Source organism: Nelumbo lutea, chromosome 4, assembly GCF_056320005.1.
Source record: "Nelumbo lutea isolate HS-2025 chromosome 4, American lotus-T2T, whole genome shotgun sequence".
In the NCBI taxonomy this organism is placed as follows: Eukaryota; Viridiplantae; Streptophyta; class Magnoliopsida; order Proteales; family Nelumbonaceae; genus Nelumbo; species Nelumbo lutea.
This window is the reverse complement of record NC_142687.1, coordinates 82,836,819-82,853,228: the sequence shown is the minus strand read 5'-3', so window position 1 is coordinate 82,853,228 and position 16,410 is coordinate 82,836,819. Positions and strand designations below refer to the sequence as shown.

At 39.2% G+C, this 16,410-nt stretch overlaps 2 protein-coding genes across 5 annotated transcripts; both read right to left on the bottom strand.

Annotated features, from left to right (window-relative positions):
* Nucleotides 1-4,595: 4,595 nt before the first annotated feature.
* LOC148861374 (uncharacterized) lies at nucleotides 4,596-6,569 on the bottom strand. Its single transcript, XM_088984358.1, has 3 exons — nucleotides 5,724-6,569; nucleotides 5,355-5,608; nucleotides 4,596-5,210 (listed from the first exon to the last, which is right to left on the bottom strand). The coding sequence occupies exons 1-3, from the start codon at nucleotides 5,868-5,870 to the stop codon at nucleotides 4,772-4,774; spliced, it is 840 nt and encodes a 279-aa protein (XP_088840484.1). The 5' UTR covers nucleotides 5,871-6,569; the 3' UTR covers nucleotides 4,596-4,771.
* A 260-nt stretch (nucleotides 6,570-6,829) lies between these two features.
* On the bottom strand, nucleotides 6,830-15,580 carry LOC148861373 (calmodulin-binding protein 60 B-like). Of its 4 annotated transcripts, none has more exons than XM_088984356.1 (8): nucleotides 14,362-15,562; nucleotides 14,192-14,267; nucleotides 11,918-11,970; nucleotides 11,124-11,617; nucleotides 9,431-9,591; nucleotides 9,132-9,326; nucleotides 8,253-8,424; nucleotides 6,830-7,685 (listed from the first exon to the last, which is right to left on the bottom strand). In XM_088984356.1, exons 1-8 carry the CDS (start codon nucleotides 14,445-14,447, stop codon nucleotides 7,162-7,164), a joined length of 1,761 nt encoding a protein of 586 aa, XP_088840482.1. In that variant the 5' UTR covers nucleotides 14,448-15,562; the 3' UTR covers nucleotides 6,830-7,161. The 4 variants fall into 4 exon arrangements, with proteins under 4 accessions (XP_088840482.1, XP_088840483.1, XP_088840481.1 ...); XM_088984357.1 differs by having other exon boundaries at nucleotides 6,830-7,673; XM_088984355.1 differs by having other exon boundaries at nucleotides 6,830-7,673; nucleotides 14,192-15,580.
* Between the last annotated feature and the right edge of the window lie 830 nt (nucleotides 15,581-16,410).

Here is a 16,410-nt window from a genome sequence, read left to right as displayed (position 1 = left end):
AAGGGCTCTTGCGCACACCATGGCTCAATGCACATCATTGCCATGGTGTCCCTTTTGGTCATTGGATGACCTCCCTCAGTGGTGGGCCCCACACCTCATCAAGAGTTTTCGTGTGGAACCCTAGCTGACTTAGGCCCACTGAAAACTGACTTTATGAAAGTCAATGGGAGCCACTTGGGTTTGACCTAGATCAAACTAGGGCGTAATTAATTGTTCCCTCCAGCTAATATGAGTGCATGTGATAGGGAGATTCATATGATGAATTCTCTAAAGGCCTTCCATCATTAGCATGAGGATGGGTCTTTCAGCAATGAGGAAATGCACCAGAAAATGGGCTATCCATTTGCTATTGGGCTTGTCTAAGTGTTTCATAAGATGATAGGGGTGTCATAGACCGATGTGGGAGGGGCTTCACCAGAAAATGAGAACTCTCTCATGGTACCTTGGTGTTCACGAATATGATGGGTAGGCACTCACTGGATAGAAAGGTTTACCTAAAAACGGCTCTGAACCTTGTCTGACAGAGGCCAAAGGGAAAACTCATATGATGAGTGGATGTGATCATTCACAGAAAGGTGGTGGGGTTATGCAGCTGAAACAGTTGGCTCCATGCACCCTATGTGATTTCCCACATTTCCAGAGACAACCCGTAGTCTCCGTCACTGAGAAAGGAGGGGAAATTCAGAGATGAATAAATGGAAATGGAACGTAGATTAAAATCCATATCTATGTAATGAACATGAATCAAATTAGGTTGTGGACTGATGTTTGCTCTTTTATCGGAAAATGGCAAACGGATCATTTGCAAAGTTTCTTGACGACAACAAGCTTAAGGGCCCAAACTATGCCGACTGGTACAAGAACCTTATGCTAGTCCTAACTTCTGAAAAGATAGACAAAGTGGCAAAGAATCCTGTCCCAGAGCGCCCGGGTGATAGGTCTTCTAAGGTTTGAAGGAGAGACTATCAAGAATGGGAGGAGAAAAACTCCCTTGCCTGGTGTTACATCATTACCTCCTTGGACAACCGATACAGAGGCAGTTCGATCAGATCGAACTTGCCAAGGACATATTGGACAGTCTTAGGACGATGTATGAAGAGCAGAATCGTTCTACTCGACAAAAGGTCTTGAAACAGTTCATGACCGCACAAATGACCAAGGGCCAATAAGTTCATGACCATTGTCTTCGGATGAAGGGATCAACGAACTGAAGGCTCTTGGATCTGGGCTGGACCTTGCGACCCAGATAGATGCTATCCTTAATTCTTTGCCTCCTTCCTTTAATCCGTTCATTATGAACTGTAACATGAACAAACTGAATGTCAGCTTGCAAGAGCTCAGCAATATGTTGCAAAGAGCTAAAGAACTGATTAGAAAGGATGAGCATGTAGTTATGCTTGTTGAAGCTAGCAAAACAGGCAAGAGAAAGAGGAAGGCAAAGAAGCCTAAGAAGAAAACCACTAAGGGCAAGAAACAGAAGAAAGATAAAGCATCGGATGCCTGTCACTTCTACAAGAAGACTGACAATTGGAAAAAGGAACTGTCCTACCTACCTAGAATCCAAGAAAGGTAATTTCAAAACTTGTGTTATAAAAACCAATCTGTTGGTAGCTTTTGCATCCTAGTGTATTGACTCTGGGGCTTCAATTCATGCGTGTAACTCACTATAGGGGTTCAAGGTAAGCAGAAAACTGAGTGAAGAAGAAGTCACACTCTACTTAGGGACTACTGCAACTGTTGTAGCTGCGGCCATAGGAACCGTGGAGTTACTTTTTAGAGAATGGACTATTGTACTGAGAAATTGTTCTTATGTACAAAATTTAAGGAGAATTTTGATTTCTATCTCAAAACTGTGTGCAGATGGTTATTCTGTATTCTTTAGTAGTACGATTACTATTTAAAGAAATAACAGATTCATCGCATACGGGGAACTAGAGATTGGTCTCTATGTTCTACATCATTCTCTAGAAACTATCCTTAAAATGACCAGGATAGTTACCTGGTGGAAACCTTGACTAGTGAGGAGGATCCCGTGACTTACGTAGAAGCTATGTTGGACATAGATTCCCAGAAGTGGGTGGAGGCTATGAGAGCAGAGATAGACTCAAGGGAGACCAATGGAGTTTGGACTCTAGTAGATCCACCCTCTGGGGGAAAAAGCAATCGATTGCAAATGGATTTACAAGAGGAAGAATGGTCCCGATGGTAGGGTTGAGACCTTCAAAGCTCGTCTAGTGGCAAAATGGTACACTTAGAAAGAGGGCATCGATTATGAGGAAACCTTTTCGCATGTGGCCATGCTTAAATCCATTAAGATCCTGCTAGCTGTAGCAGCATACCATGATTATGAGATTTGGCAGATGGATGTCAAAACTGCATTCCTGAATGAAGATCTTACTGAAGATATCTATATGCAGCAGCTGCAAGGCTTTATTGCTGCAGGTCAGGAAAACATGGTATGTAAACTTAATAGATCCATTTATGGACTTAAGCAAGCTCCTAGAAGTTGGAACATCCGTTTTGACTCTGCTGTCAAATCGTTTGTCTTCGTGTAGAATCCGGATGAACCCTGTGTCTATAGGAAGTACAGTGGAGATAAGGTTACCTTCTTGGTTCTATATATAGATGACATTCTACTCATTGGGAATGGTGTAGGAATGTTAACTACGGTGAAAGTATGGCTTTCACAACAATTCTCCATGAAAGATCTTGGAGAAGCCTCCTATATACTAGGTCTTCGACTCTATAGAGATAGATCGAAGCGGATAATAGGATTATCCCAATCTGCTTACATTGACAAAATAGTCAAAAGATACAGCATTGAGAACTCCATGAAAGAAAATGTTCTTTTCAGGCACGGAGTCACTCTCCCCAAGAAGATGTCTCCCAAGACTTCTGAGGAAATTGATGGCATGAAAGACGTTCCATATGCTTCTACCGTAGGAAGCATCATGTATGTCATGTTGTGCACTCGTCCTGACATTGCTCACGCAGTGAGTGTAGTAAGCAGATTTCAGGCCATCTAGGACATGAGCACTAGACTGCTGTGAAAAAGATACTTAAGTACATTCGAAAGACAAAAGAGTTTTGTCTAATATTCGGTGGTAGCTCACTATAGATCCAATGGTATATAAATGCCGATTTTCAGTCGGATCCAGATGATAGAAATTCTACATCTGGATATGTTTTCACGATAGGATTGTGTATTGTTTGTTGGAAAAGCAGCAAACAGGGGTCCACTGCAGATTCCATGACCGAGGCCGAGTACATTGCTGCAAGTGAGGCTGCCAAAGAAGCCGTGTGGATGAAGAAGTTTGTTCACGAGTTGGGAGTAATTTCGTCCAACACATCACCCATCCCATTGTTGTGTGACAACAATGGAGCCATTGCTCAAGCTAAGGAGTTACTATCCCACTCGAAGTTGAAGCACATCAAGAGGAAGTACCACGTACTGCGGGAGATTATTGGTAGAGGAGACATCTTGATTCAGAAGGTAGCGTCAGCGGAAAATGTAGCAGACCCATTGACGAAGCCACTATCACAGAAAGTATTTGAGAAATACGTGGAAAGCGTGAGACTCCGGCTTGTACCTGATTGGACTTAAGTGCAAGTGGGAGCTGTTAGACAATTTTGTATGCCTTGAGCTTCAATCAGAATGATGCACTTTATGAATTGTAAATGAATAAAAGTGCATATTTGGTTCATGTTCCCTTGGTATATTTCTGTGTAATACCGTTAAACTGGACACTTAATGAGACTCGTGTTAGTTTAGAATGTTCATAGCTAGTGGGTCGGTCTGGGGAGACCTATTTTGACAAGGCTGACACTTTGGTGCCACGAAATCGGCTGGGGTGGCCTGTCTCAGTTGCCAGAGTGAGATCCTAGGCACATATAGTGTAGAATTAATTGAATCTTTGAACTGAACCAGATTTCCAGTAACGCCCTGGACCTTAGAGATTGATGGGAAAAACTGAAAAATTACACCCGACCCCTAAACTTGATTATGATACTGCACTAGGTGTCGGATTGGGATGTCTTTGATATACCAATCAGTGAGATCCTTAACGGGGTCAAAACGTGGGTATATTGGGACAATCTGAGAATTCATCTAAGTGGGTAATCATAGTGACAGGATCAGAGCTGAGTTCACCTTCTTCTTCTTCATCCAGCGGGACTTTGTGAGTTGGGATGTTTAGATTTTATTGAATCATACTCTCAATCTCTAAAATGTCAGAGTTGGGTTCACCTTCCTCCATAAGTAGCAATCACGATGGCAAAAAACACCTACATAGTGGAGCAACGAATTCAATCGACAAAGAAACCTTCACGGCAAAGAAACAAGAATTTCAGACAAAAACCCTACTGATTCTCCCCGTTTTAGTTAGAGGTGGGCCTACCATCTAAAAATAGAAGATAATGAATGATATTTTTATCAATCTAAAATCTCAATACCTTAACTGATTCATTTAGAAGAAGACAATAAACAATATCATTCTTTTCAATGATAGTTTTAACATTTTAAAAAATTTTAAATTGCACATGTCATCATATGACCAAATAACTAATATTGAGACCAACTTGACACCTTTTGAAAATTTAGGATATTAAAGTAAAATTTTTCCTTAGAAACGTAAACCCAATAGTGCTATTTAAACTCTGGTCCAAAATGGAAGGGTAGTATTACAAACTATATATACAAGTTTCAAGGGCATTATACAGTGCATGTCGTGCGCATTGTGCAATGTTCAGTTCGAATCACCACCTTACAAGTCTATACTGCTGGAACTGGATTCGTAGTTTTATTGGTGGAGGGTTGTGGGTCCCGCTGTAAAGGACGATGATGATCATGCTGTTCTTGCCTGACGTGAGGGTTCCCAGCACCAGCACCAGCAGCAATGGCAATGCTGCTCGCAGCAGCGATTCCGATTCGATTACGAGGCGACCTTGGGGGAGACGCATAAAGAAACGATGCGTTCAGTACCTCCCGGCGCACGTTATCTTCCTGTTCTCGAAACCATTGGGCCCGTAGGGCCGTCAAATATAAGCCGGAAGCGAGGAGTACGGTGGTTAGTCCCAGAACTCCGGCGGCCGAAAACAAGCCTTCACGGATAATCAGGCAACTGGTCCTCGGTCGCCTCCACTGCTCCAGATGCTCCGATTCAACTCCCAGCCCTATCAGCAATAGCACCTCCGCCACCGCGAAACATATCCTGTACATAGTCGTTGCCATTCCATTGTCTGAATAAAACCTTCTATAGTTTTCACAATTTGGGAACTGAAACGTAAGAGCCAAAAAGAGAAAGGGAACTCTGAGAGTACTGAATCGATAGATTCAATGACAAACAAAAACTTACCAAGTTGTAAGAAAGAAAAATCCGGCTTGCCATGAAAGGGACTTAGCTAAACGAGAGTCCGACTCGCTCAAACCAATCAAGACTGGGGGTGTGTACTTGCTAACTGCAACCAGAATATATGCATGTTGCACGATCATGGCGATCGCTAGGCTCAGAAACGCACCGCCCGCGCACAACAGCGTGGTTCTTCCGCTACCACTGTAAATACATACGTATCTGTGTCTTTTATCACTGCTTGAGGGAACCCATGTCACCTGCAAGGAAAAACGTCCATTGCCATAAGATAAGAATGAATACAGTTCTAACGTAGAATTGGAATCACAGGAGCCGGAGCTTCTTTGCTAATGATATGAATCAAAAATCGCGTACATCCGATCTAGTGGTTTCTGCAAGGAGGCACAGAATGAAACACACAAGTCCGCAGAGTATAGAGACGATCAAGAAGAAAGCACCGGTTTTGCTACCGAGGTCGGTGCTTGGGCGACTTGGAGCGAGATCAGCATGCGTAATCGCCATTATCCGGAAACTGTGTCGAAATTTGGAAACTGTCAGAGTTCAGGCAGGTTCAACATGGAGGATGGGCGTGGGAGTATTCCGAACGCTCTGGTGGGGGAATAAAGAGTGGGAAAAGGATAATGAGACAGAGGTGAAGAAGGAAAGACAGAATCGAATTGCTTGCAAGTTGCGACAAAGGAAGGAGTAGAAAGTTGCTTCAAGAGTACAGATTCGTGGCATTTTTTCTCACAACTCGCATGGAAGGTCGTGTATTAAAAATTAAAACTTTCTTTTCTGTGTGAACTATGGAGATGGAGAGGCATATTGAAGGAAGGAAAAGAATGAAAAAAAAAAAGATTTAGGAGAAAAAGGTTGATTTTATAATTTTAGTATATGTTACTTTGTGGTGGGGTCACAGACATCAGTACTACTCCTGAGGAAGGTTTCGCATCTTCACGAGAACGATCGAGAGAGAAGCTGACTTCAGCTACAGACCAGAGATTCTACCTTTAGACTAGATTTTAGCCCAGATGATCTACAAACGGTTGATCCTGATTCTATAGCTTCAAACAAGAGACGGAAGAAAGGCAATTTATAGTCTATCTTTTGATAATGCTGTGTCCCCAAATCCAAGAATCAGAAGGTGAAGGATCCCGTGACATACGTCGGTTGGTTGGTGGAACGTGCAGAGGAAGATATCGTGATGCTCTTCACCTGTTTGGTAATTGGCTTAGACGGAGGAAGATTTAAATGCAGAGGACGGTAATGTACAACCTTTACAGAATTACAGTACAGCCCAAAGGTAAGGTACCATAGCAGGAAAGGTATTTCTGTACCATTCAAACGTTAAAGCTCAACAATAACAAAACTTGAAAGTGATGAATTGGGATAACAGTAGATTGTTAATATGGCCTTAAAGCAAGATCCCTGCAAGACAATCCAATGCATACACGATATAAGTTGGGTTTTTGCACCATACATTCTCAGCGACCAGACAATCAACCTTTCATTTATTTATTGTCAAATCAGAATTCCACAGGCGGAATAAACCGACTCCAATACACGGAGTTCAGAAGCACACAACACAAGATACTTTGCACCTGAAACTATGGATACCAAAGGAAAATGAAACTTTCACTCTATCAGTGACTCATCAACTATTTACACTTTATAAAGAGTTTGCATTTGGTACAACAGTGGAAGGGCCACTCAAAAAAACAAAGCAAAACAAAACAAACCATTTATTCTAAACTAGATGAACGAATTTACAGGTTCTGTCCTTAAATTGTAGAAACATTGGTTACTGCTACGCTTAGTAACCAAGTTGCAAAAGCCTTGCCCTCCTTTTAGCAGCTAAGTCTCGCCTCACTGATATTCCCCACTTAACTGCAGCCCTAAGCTTAAACCACCCCATGTTGGGTTTGCAACTCCTAGAAACATGAACACTTAAATCAGGTAGAGATGAAAGAAAACTGATGCCCGTTTCATCACCTGAGCCAAGAAACAACCCATTCCCTTGATCCCATGTTGCAGAAAGTGGAAACCAATTCTGAAACTGAAATTTAGGATTGCCTTCCCCTACTAAGTGCCCCCCTGGCATAACAGGCCCAGATGATCCACCTGTCGCCCAGTCACTCATGTCACTTCTATATGGTCCAGTGGAAACATCTGTCGTGCTCAGATCATTCCTTTCAATTGGAGTGAACAATTGTGTTGGATGACACTCCTGCATATCACCAACTCCTTTTGACTGACCATGATCTTCCTGAATGAATGTTGCTGGATTAGGTAGATTATTGAACCCAGACTGTTTTACCAGTTGATCTGCAGCAAGTTCTGACCACATAAAAATTTAAAAAGGCAGAAACGGAGAAAAAAATGAAAAGAATATAAAAAAAAAAAAGAATCCAGAACTTGAAGGCATCATGAAATAAGACACACGATGTACCAGTCTGGGAACATTGTAAGAGATTCCACAGCACATCAGCCCGGACAGAGTATTTACAATTAAAGAGAGAATCCAGGACGAGTAAACACTACCCGCTAAGTCAAATTAGGTGCATATTGATGAACCAACTAGAATCAACAAGAATGCTTACCAAAAAAAAACAAAAACGAAACTAAAATCAACAAGAAAATTAGTCCTTTATGTGCATGTTAAACGAAGCAAATGCCTAACATCAAGTTTTCCCAGGCAGTCTACTGCCTATCCTCGAGAAGGGCAGAGGATCTCTTGTAGGGATAACCTGAAAGAGGCTTACTTTATGGCCTTCCACAAGTCAACCATTCATAAACAGCAAACAGCTGGATGTACCCCTGCATCCATAGTAATGCTAGGCCAATGGTGGAATAGGCTTACTTTTCTACCTAATGGGTACCTAAGATGTCATCTTCTGGAAGTACCTTGAAGTGAAAATGGGAGGTCAGGATGCTGGACATCCAAACTCGATCCTTGAATGGCCCCAACTTGCAGCAGGGGCAGAGGCCTCATAGGACCATCAGCTGGTGTTTCCTTCATCTCAACTATATCATTGACATTCCTGTATGCTTGTCGCTTCAAACCCTCCACCAAAATCTGCCAATAAAAGGTGGGGTTAAAATGTTAAATTAGTCTCAGATCAAGGCAGCAACATCCCCACAAGGGCCACAACAGAATGTCCCAGGAATAGATGAATGAAAAATATAAATAAATCATGTTCACATGGATAGAGGCCATTGCCTGGTGGAACTGTAAATTCTTGGGATGACAAGTGTGGGTTAGTTGGGACCAACATTGGATAATAGCCTTTTTATCATATTCAAAAGGATCCTTAAAATGATAGGCTCAGATTAAGAGTATAAAAATATTGGCATTCAGAATGAACAGCTTATTCAGATGTACCCTTGGATTTCTAATTATAATAGAATTTTTTTCTGCACGCAGCAGCGGTTCTTAGATTCAAACCCACATTCTCATACTCATCAGCCTGAGATTTTATATTTTATCAGTGCACCAACCAACAGCCCATTCTTGTATTCTCATATTATAAATTTCAAGCTGTCACTGATCAAGAGATAACATGTACAGGTTTGAAAGTTGAAACTTATCCACCAGGTTCAATGATCTGTAGCCAAAAGAATACAATTTAAACATATTTGGAAAGAAACAAATTTCTGCTAGTAATGCTAACTCATTGAGACCAAATCAGGCAGATGAATGATAACACTTCATCCAACAACACTGTTGGAATATAGGTCATTAATTGGTTTTATAGAAAGATTTCCTGGATTAGAGGTACATACCATCTGCGATGTGTTGAGGTTAGCTAGAGAATGGTAATGACCTTCAAATGTTGCACCAATAACCTCATAGATAGAATTAAAAAATAGCTCAACCTTCTGACTGTAGTACGTATAAAATTTATCATCCAAAATACATGCTGTAGCATGTTGCACAATGGTCTCCCAGGTCTTGTTTGACATCCCACTGCCAAGGATCTGCAATTTTCACAATGGGTGACACTCATTAGAAGAAGCCTACTTGATGAAAAAAGAGGACTTTTTTCAGTGTTGTGGTTAAACCAAAAGGAATTGTTTCTTACACTGCGCAACAAGGACTGGTCAATGACATACAACCGGAGGAAATCCTGCACTGTTTTGACTCCCTTAGAAGCAAGCCGGGTGTGAAATGCACCATCTTTCCCTATCCTCTCTAAACGCCAGACTTCATCATTGAAGCTTGGAGGATGATGTTTTTTGTACACTGAATAAACAGACTAAGCTTCAGTCTTGGAGTGCTAGTTACAAGTATCTATAGGCAAAAAGGGATGCTCAACAAATAAGACATCGCAACAACAAAATGTACTAAAATATAATGCAACAACTCAGGAGAGAACAAATATGGACTTTGAATTCTATACCCCTCTCCAAATAGGTAAATAGAAGTCCAAATTTAAGAGAAGTTGCAGTATCAGTTGAATGGACAATAGTTATCTTCTCTTTCTTCATTCTTATACCTTTCTTTTTGATGGGTAACAATGAGACTTCATTACATTTAATTAAATGATATACAAGTACATATAAGTCTATAAACCCCCTTTGTTTGGACTTACCTCAACCACCCACCCAATTTATACCTGTTATCTACAGGTTCACCCCCCCTCCTCCTCCCAACACAAATGAGATCTTTGACCCCTTATCTTGTAAGATGTCAGCCACATCATTGGCTGATCTCAGTATCTAATGTAACTGACTGTCAGTTCCCTCACCAACTGCTTTACCTCCCTAATTACATGTCTATGTCTCCACAAGTTCCCACTATCTATTTTGAGCGATTCCACAAATCCTTATAGGATTTAAGTCATCCACAATAGTCCAACTCTTTATTTCTACCTTTCATGTGAAGAAACTCCTACCAAATTCTAGACAAGGATACGGAATGCCTAAACAAAAGTAAACTCAATAATTGGAAAGTGATCATAGAAGCTAAATCATTGGCATCTAATCTTAGCTGCTTGTTAGATGGGCAGCTCAAGCAGTTGATACAATAGCAGATACCCTTGCAAGGAATGGTGTAAGTAGGGACAATTTTTTTTGGGGTATTAATGTAACAAAAAGAGCTCTTCAAATCATTCCACAAAATTAGTGCTTCTTGCAGTCTTTGTGTTGTTTGTATTGTCTCCTCTATAATTTCATGATTACTGATAAAAAAGTAAACTCATCATGCCATATCGTGGATATACATAAAAGCAAAATTAACAGAACCTGATGGTCCTGATACATTATTTGAAAGACCTAAAATGTTCTAATTAAACTCACCAGATTTCTACTATGCTCATTAGCATTGAGAAACCAATATTTGACTAAAAACTAGGGGTCAATGTTCTTAAATAGGCATACAGTACTGCAAAGGTTTGAGAAGAATGGGATTAGCAAACAAAGGTAATCTTAATGGAAAAAAAAAAAAGGTTTTGGCACGCTTTTGTACACATTTCATTCTGTCTTTCACAGTCAATAGAAGGTTGACGTAAAAAGATAATAATAATAATAATACAAGGGTAAAACAACCCAAGTAATGATAACAAAAAAGTATTGTGGCATTTTATTCAAAGAAATGCATACAAACTTTTCATAAAAAACAAGTCTCTTTTTTTTTCTTTTGAATTTGGGAGAATACAGATTTATCAAAAAATGGCTTACTATAAGCAATATCCTAAATAAATCAACTCAATACTTATCTATTCATCTTATAATGGTTTGAGGTTAAAGTTGATCCTAGAAAAAGATTGAACTTACACTCTCCACGGTGATCTTTTACAATAAAAGCTGCACTTCTTGCTTCCCTAATTCTTTCTTCACCACAAGTGCTTTGCACAGCTCTAGCTCCTAATCTGAATTTTCGACTTCGTATCCAGCTGGAGTTATCTGTAAAGGCAATTTCACCAAGAAGGCCAACCCCATCCTTCATTGTAATTACCAGATCTCCTGTCACTAATGGCCTTTTCCCCTCTCTTTCATGGATTACACTATTATCAAATTCCTTCTCAGTCCAATCTTCTTCTTCATCAGCACCAAAATCACCATCGAGGACAAGAATCTCTATCTTGATTGAAGATAGAGGGCCATATGTGATTATACTCTTAGAACTAGCATCAACAATTACTATCTTAAGTGGTTCACCGTTCTCTGCTTCTATCCGGCTGCCCGTGAAAAGTGTACCAGGCAACCTGTTGATGAAATGCAACTGCCAGCCTCTTGATCCAGATTCTTCAATCTGATTAAGTGAAGGCCTAGAATAAAGGCATAGTTAAAACAGAGATTATTTTTTAAACTAATAGATTTGAAAATCTGAAGAGAGAGAGAGAGAGAGAGAGAGAGAGAGATGACAATGGATTATGGATAAGGAGAACACATAGACCTAAAGGTGCAAAATATAATGTTTCCCAGGATTCAGCTCAACAGATGAACCTTAGAAGGATCATGGATATGAAGTACATGATCCTTACAGTTTGTTGTGTTCATATAAACAAACAAAATCAACAGGGATGCCCTGTAAGTAACATCATTGAAATTTGACATTAAACACTTACTTCGGAGATGATTGCATATAAAGCAGCATTCCCCGTTCCACCTCTTCCCGTACCTGGTAAGCAGAAAAAAGTATAGTAGATTTAAGTCATAGACTTCAGAAAAATGGTTCAACAATCAGTTTACTAGAGTTTTCTGACGCAATAGCAACAACCAATTAGAAGATCACCATAGACACCAAATTAATTTAGTAACAGAAAGGTCATTTTCATATATTGGTAAGGAAAGATTGAAGCAAAATACAGAGACCATGTAACAATGCATAAACTCATAAATGATTATCCTGCTTTATTCAATTTCAAACAACTTTAACTTCTTTAATACCATCTTGGATTGCATATAATCAAATAAAATACAACACGAAAGAGCTTTCCTTTGGAAGGAACCTATTTAATGTCTACAAAGGTGTACAACTAATTAAGTGGCTAAAAAAAAGTATATGATTAAGGCTGTTTATAGTCAGAAGAATTGATTTGCTGATTCCAATTAAGGTTATCTGTCATAAGACAAATCACTCTAAGAAATGAGTTTTGTAAGAAAATTTTCTCAAAGATTAGTGAAGGAACCGGTCTCTCAAGATTCTTGTGTTTAGGGGCAATTCTTAAAGCTGAAGGAGATAGCTTCTATCGATCAGGGGAAAATCTCAAAGTGATTTCTAACATGGAAGTAGTATGTACATGCTAATAATGTGCAAATCACTAATTTGGTAATAATGTATTTTTTTTGAGAAATTGCCATGTTAGCCCTATTTTTACCAAATGTGTCTTTTATAGAAATGGGTCATTAACCGTATGCCTCAAAATTGGTGATTCCTGAGGGAGTGATTTGGAGGAATGAATTCCTTTTTCCAAAATATAATTTGTTCAGAAAAAGTAGTGCACGGTATGTATATAAAGTTAAAACAAAGAAGCTAAATGTCAATGGCTTTTAATAAGAATTTATAATAGATCCAGTATGCAATATTTCTTTACTAAAAAAGCTGCAGAAAAGGTGAATTCTAAACATAAACCAATAAATATGATTGCTGTACATAAGATTAGTAAATATAGAGTATAGGAGAAACCATCTCACAAGCATTTTAGTCAGAACATTACCTAGGTGGTCAACTAGGTATTCTAAGGGGTGTTGCTGATAAAAAATAAATAAATAAATAAACTAGGCAAGCATACTTTGTAGGGACAAGGCTTTGGCTGTCCATGTTCAACAGCCTGTACTGTCCATAGGCTCTCTCCATGTGAAATGTTAGTCCACACAGCCATGCCTCCAGTACTGTTATGGTTGCATGGAGTCCATATTGATTAACATGTCACATCACACAGGGAGAACCCTGGTGACAGTGCAGGCTGCCGAACATAGACAACCAAAATTTTCTCCTTCCTAGGTAATCATCCGGTCATTACCTGGATGACTAAGTAACTTTAACTAGATGATTCCTTGAACATTGAATTATGTAAATTTAAGAAAGGTAGGTGACCATTTCAATAAGGGAGCAAATAAGTAATTGTGCCTTTTTATATGTTTAACACAACTGAACAGATATGTGCTCAATGGAAACTCTTCCTGGCCCAAAAAAATAGGGTATCCTAACTTTTTGGGCCCTGAACACTTCAAGAAAGGAAGAATCAAATAGGAGAGAAGAAAGTAGTACCTGCTTAATGACTAAACGTCTCATTCAAGTAGTAGGTATTCTTTGATTTGTTTCTTGGGTTGGATGTTTTCTATTTTCCCACTTCCTCAATGGAATGGAACTCAGCTATGACCAATGTTGTTTCCAAACCACAGCAAACTGTTGCGTTCTTATTTTTTTCTACTTTTATTTTGATTTTATCAAACCCCATTCTCTCTCTCTCTCTCTCTCTCTCTCTCTCGGAAAGAAAAGGGAGGGAGAGCATAAATAGTCAACCTTACACAAGAACAAGACAAGAGTACACTACTTGGTTGAAATTTTTGGAATGAAAGAGCTCAACTTTGAACTTTAAACTTTAACTGGATGGAAAACAAAGAGCCAAGTACAAGGATGCTTCATTTCTATAGACAACTAAATAATTGTAAAACACAACTTCTACATTTATAATCAGCAGTCGGAGCAACTACAGCCTCCTGTCAGATGGAGAAAAATGAAGGTTGGGTTCAGGCATTCAGCTGAGTTGCATCAAGATACTAACACCCTTTAAACTGCAATTTTATCTGTACTCTTGAATACTCTAATATATAGACTTACGACAATAATAACATTGGTTCAATGAACACTGGAATAACATGAAGAATTGTCCTACCACACTTCTCAGAAAAGGTTCCAGTTTGGATAAGAAATCATGCATGGAGAGACCCCTCATCACCTCAACCCCAGCACTGCCAAATAGCACAAATAATTTAAGGAACAAACTTAAAGAGCTAAAAGACATAACAGAAATACTTATTGACCAACTGCCAAACAAGTACAGACGTTGGAAGCGTATGCGGACGCTTTGGTGCCTGCACTGGTACTTCCAAGGCGTCGTTCTCCCCATGAAAATATCTTTTGGGCACCATGAGATAACTCAAGATAAGACAACTGAATCAACTAGAAAGCAACCTAGGCTCTGAAACTCTAATCCTACCAACTCAAAACTTCCACACTCGAACCAGCCAACCCACCAACGAACATATAAACGACTCAACTGTAGCGAAGGTGCATGGAAGCCTCACTTGAGGCGTAAGTAACACGCTCATAAAAGTCTAGTAAAGATAAGTTAAGTAGTAAACCAACAAGAATCCTAAGACATAAATCAATTTTCTATAGCCAAGTAAAGCAAATATACAGGGATACGAATATACGATACATAGATTTATCATCATATATACTTGGGACATTGAACGAATAATCCCAGTCAATGATTTTCCGATCCCGAATTAAGAATCAAAATTAACCCCTCAAAAAAAGAAGTTAAAATTCAGAAAGGGTTCTTGGGGAGTAGAAATTCAGAAAATTGACCAAAAAAGAATGAAATGTATAAGCAGGTCATAACTACAACTACACGAAAATGGAAACTAGAAGAAGCCCAGGTGATTCTGGATTTGAATTTATGCAAGTCCAGGTGATTCTGGATTTGAAGCCCTAAATCAAAATACAAAACCTAAAATAAAATGGAAAATATTTAATGATGTAATAATTAAGTGGAAAAAAGAAGAAGCCCAGATTCCAGCTCCCGATAGCTTTGTTCGTTCTTGAGGTCATAATCCATGTCTCCCGCTTCCTTTTGCTGTAAAAAAGCGACTACACTAGGTTTTCAACCCTCCACTGCTGGCTGCTGCGCATAGAGGATATGAGATGCTGAAACTGAGAGAATAATCCTCCCTTCTTTCTGATAGAAAGGCAAAGCTTCTGTAAAAGAAAGAAGAGAAAGAAGGATTCCCCTTCTGCGCACCAGCCACGTGCTACGAATATGCCTTCCAGTTGACAAAATCTTTGGTGCATCAGTCAGTGCCTTTGCAGGCGCCTCTTGCTTTGGCCTTTCAGAATTTCTGTAAAAGCAATTGTTTTTCTGTCTGCGTTTCCAGCCTTGCACACCTCTCAGACAACACCGGACGCAGAGGTGTCTGGTTCAGTAGTTCTATATCTGCTTCATTTACTAACTGGTTAATTGAATTAGAACTGCAAATTGCATACCCTTCCACTAAAACCCTCCAAACTTTACAGAATTACAATACTTATCATTACCGCAGTTTATACCTCGCAGATTGAAATATTTCAATCAAAAATCTGTTTGGATGAATTCAGACTTTTTTCTATGATGAATTCATAAAAAAAAATGAAAATATAATTGGCTCTTTATTTATTCTTGATATTTTAAATGAAATAATTTTAAACTGAAAACTGTATTTAAATATATCAATCATAAACTAAAGATTTTATTCTACTGTGTAAGTCCAGTCAAACAATGACTTGAAGAAAAAAGTCAAGTCCACGTGGCAAATCTTAACATGTATTTAAAATGCATATACAACATTTCTCAAGGCAAACTAAGCTTGCACAAAATGTATTTGTTGTTTTTAATTCTGGGGGATGAGTTATTTAAATAAGTCTGAATCAGTTTAGAGTATTGTTTGTATAATTTGAAAACCAAAACGAGCAATCGGAAAGAGGATCACTAGGAGGAAGCAGGAACCACCCTTAAATTAGTTGACCGATCTTGATATAGTAGAAGTCGAACCTGTTTTTGACTCCATTGAACATGTTCTCTTTCTAGTTGATGTTCAATCCTTTTCTAGTAGTTTTTTTTTTTTTTTATTTGATGAGGACCCAACGACCTTACACGGCTCCTCCCTATCATGATGTTCAACCAATTGAAGTGCCAAGATTTAAGACTTCAGTTTGATATATACCTTGTCAACAGTGGTTGTTCTCCGGAGTCCGGATCTGCTGACCATGATACATTGCTGTCCACCTTCACGCAGCCACGTATGGAATATTGGTTATGTTGTGATCACTGATATTATAATGTGTTGTGGTCAC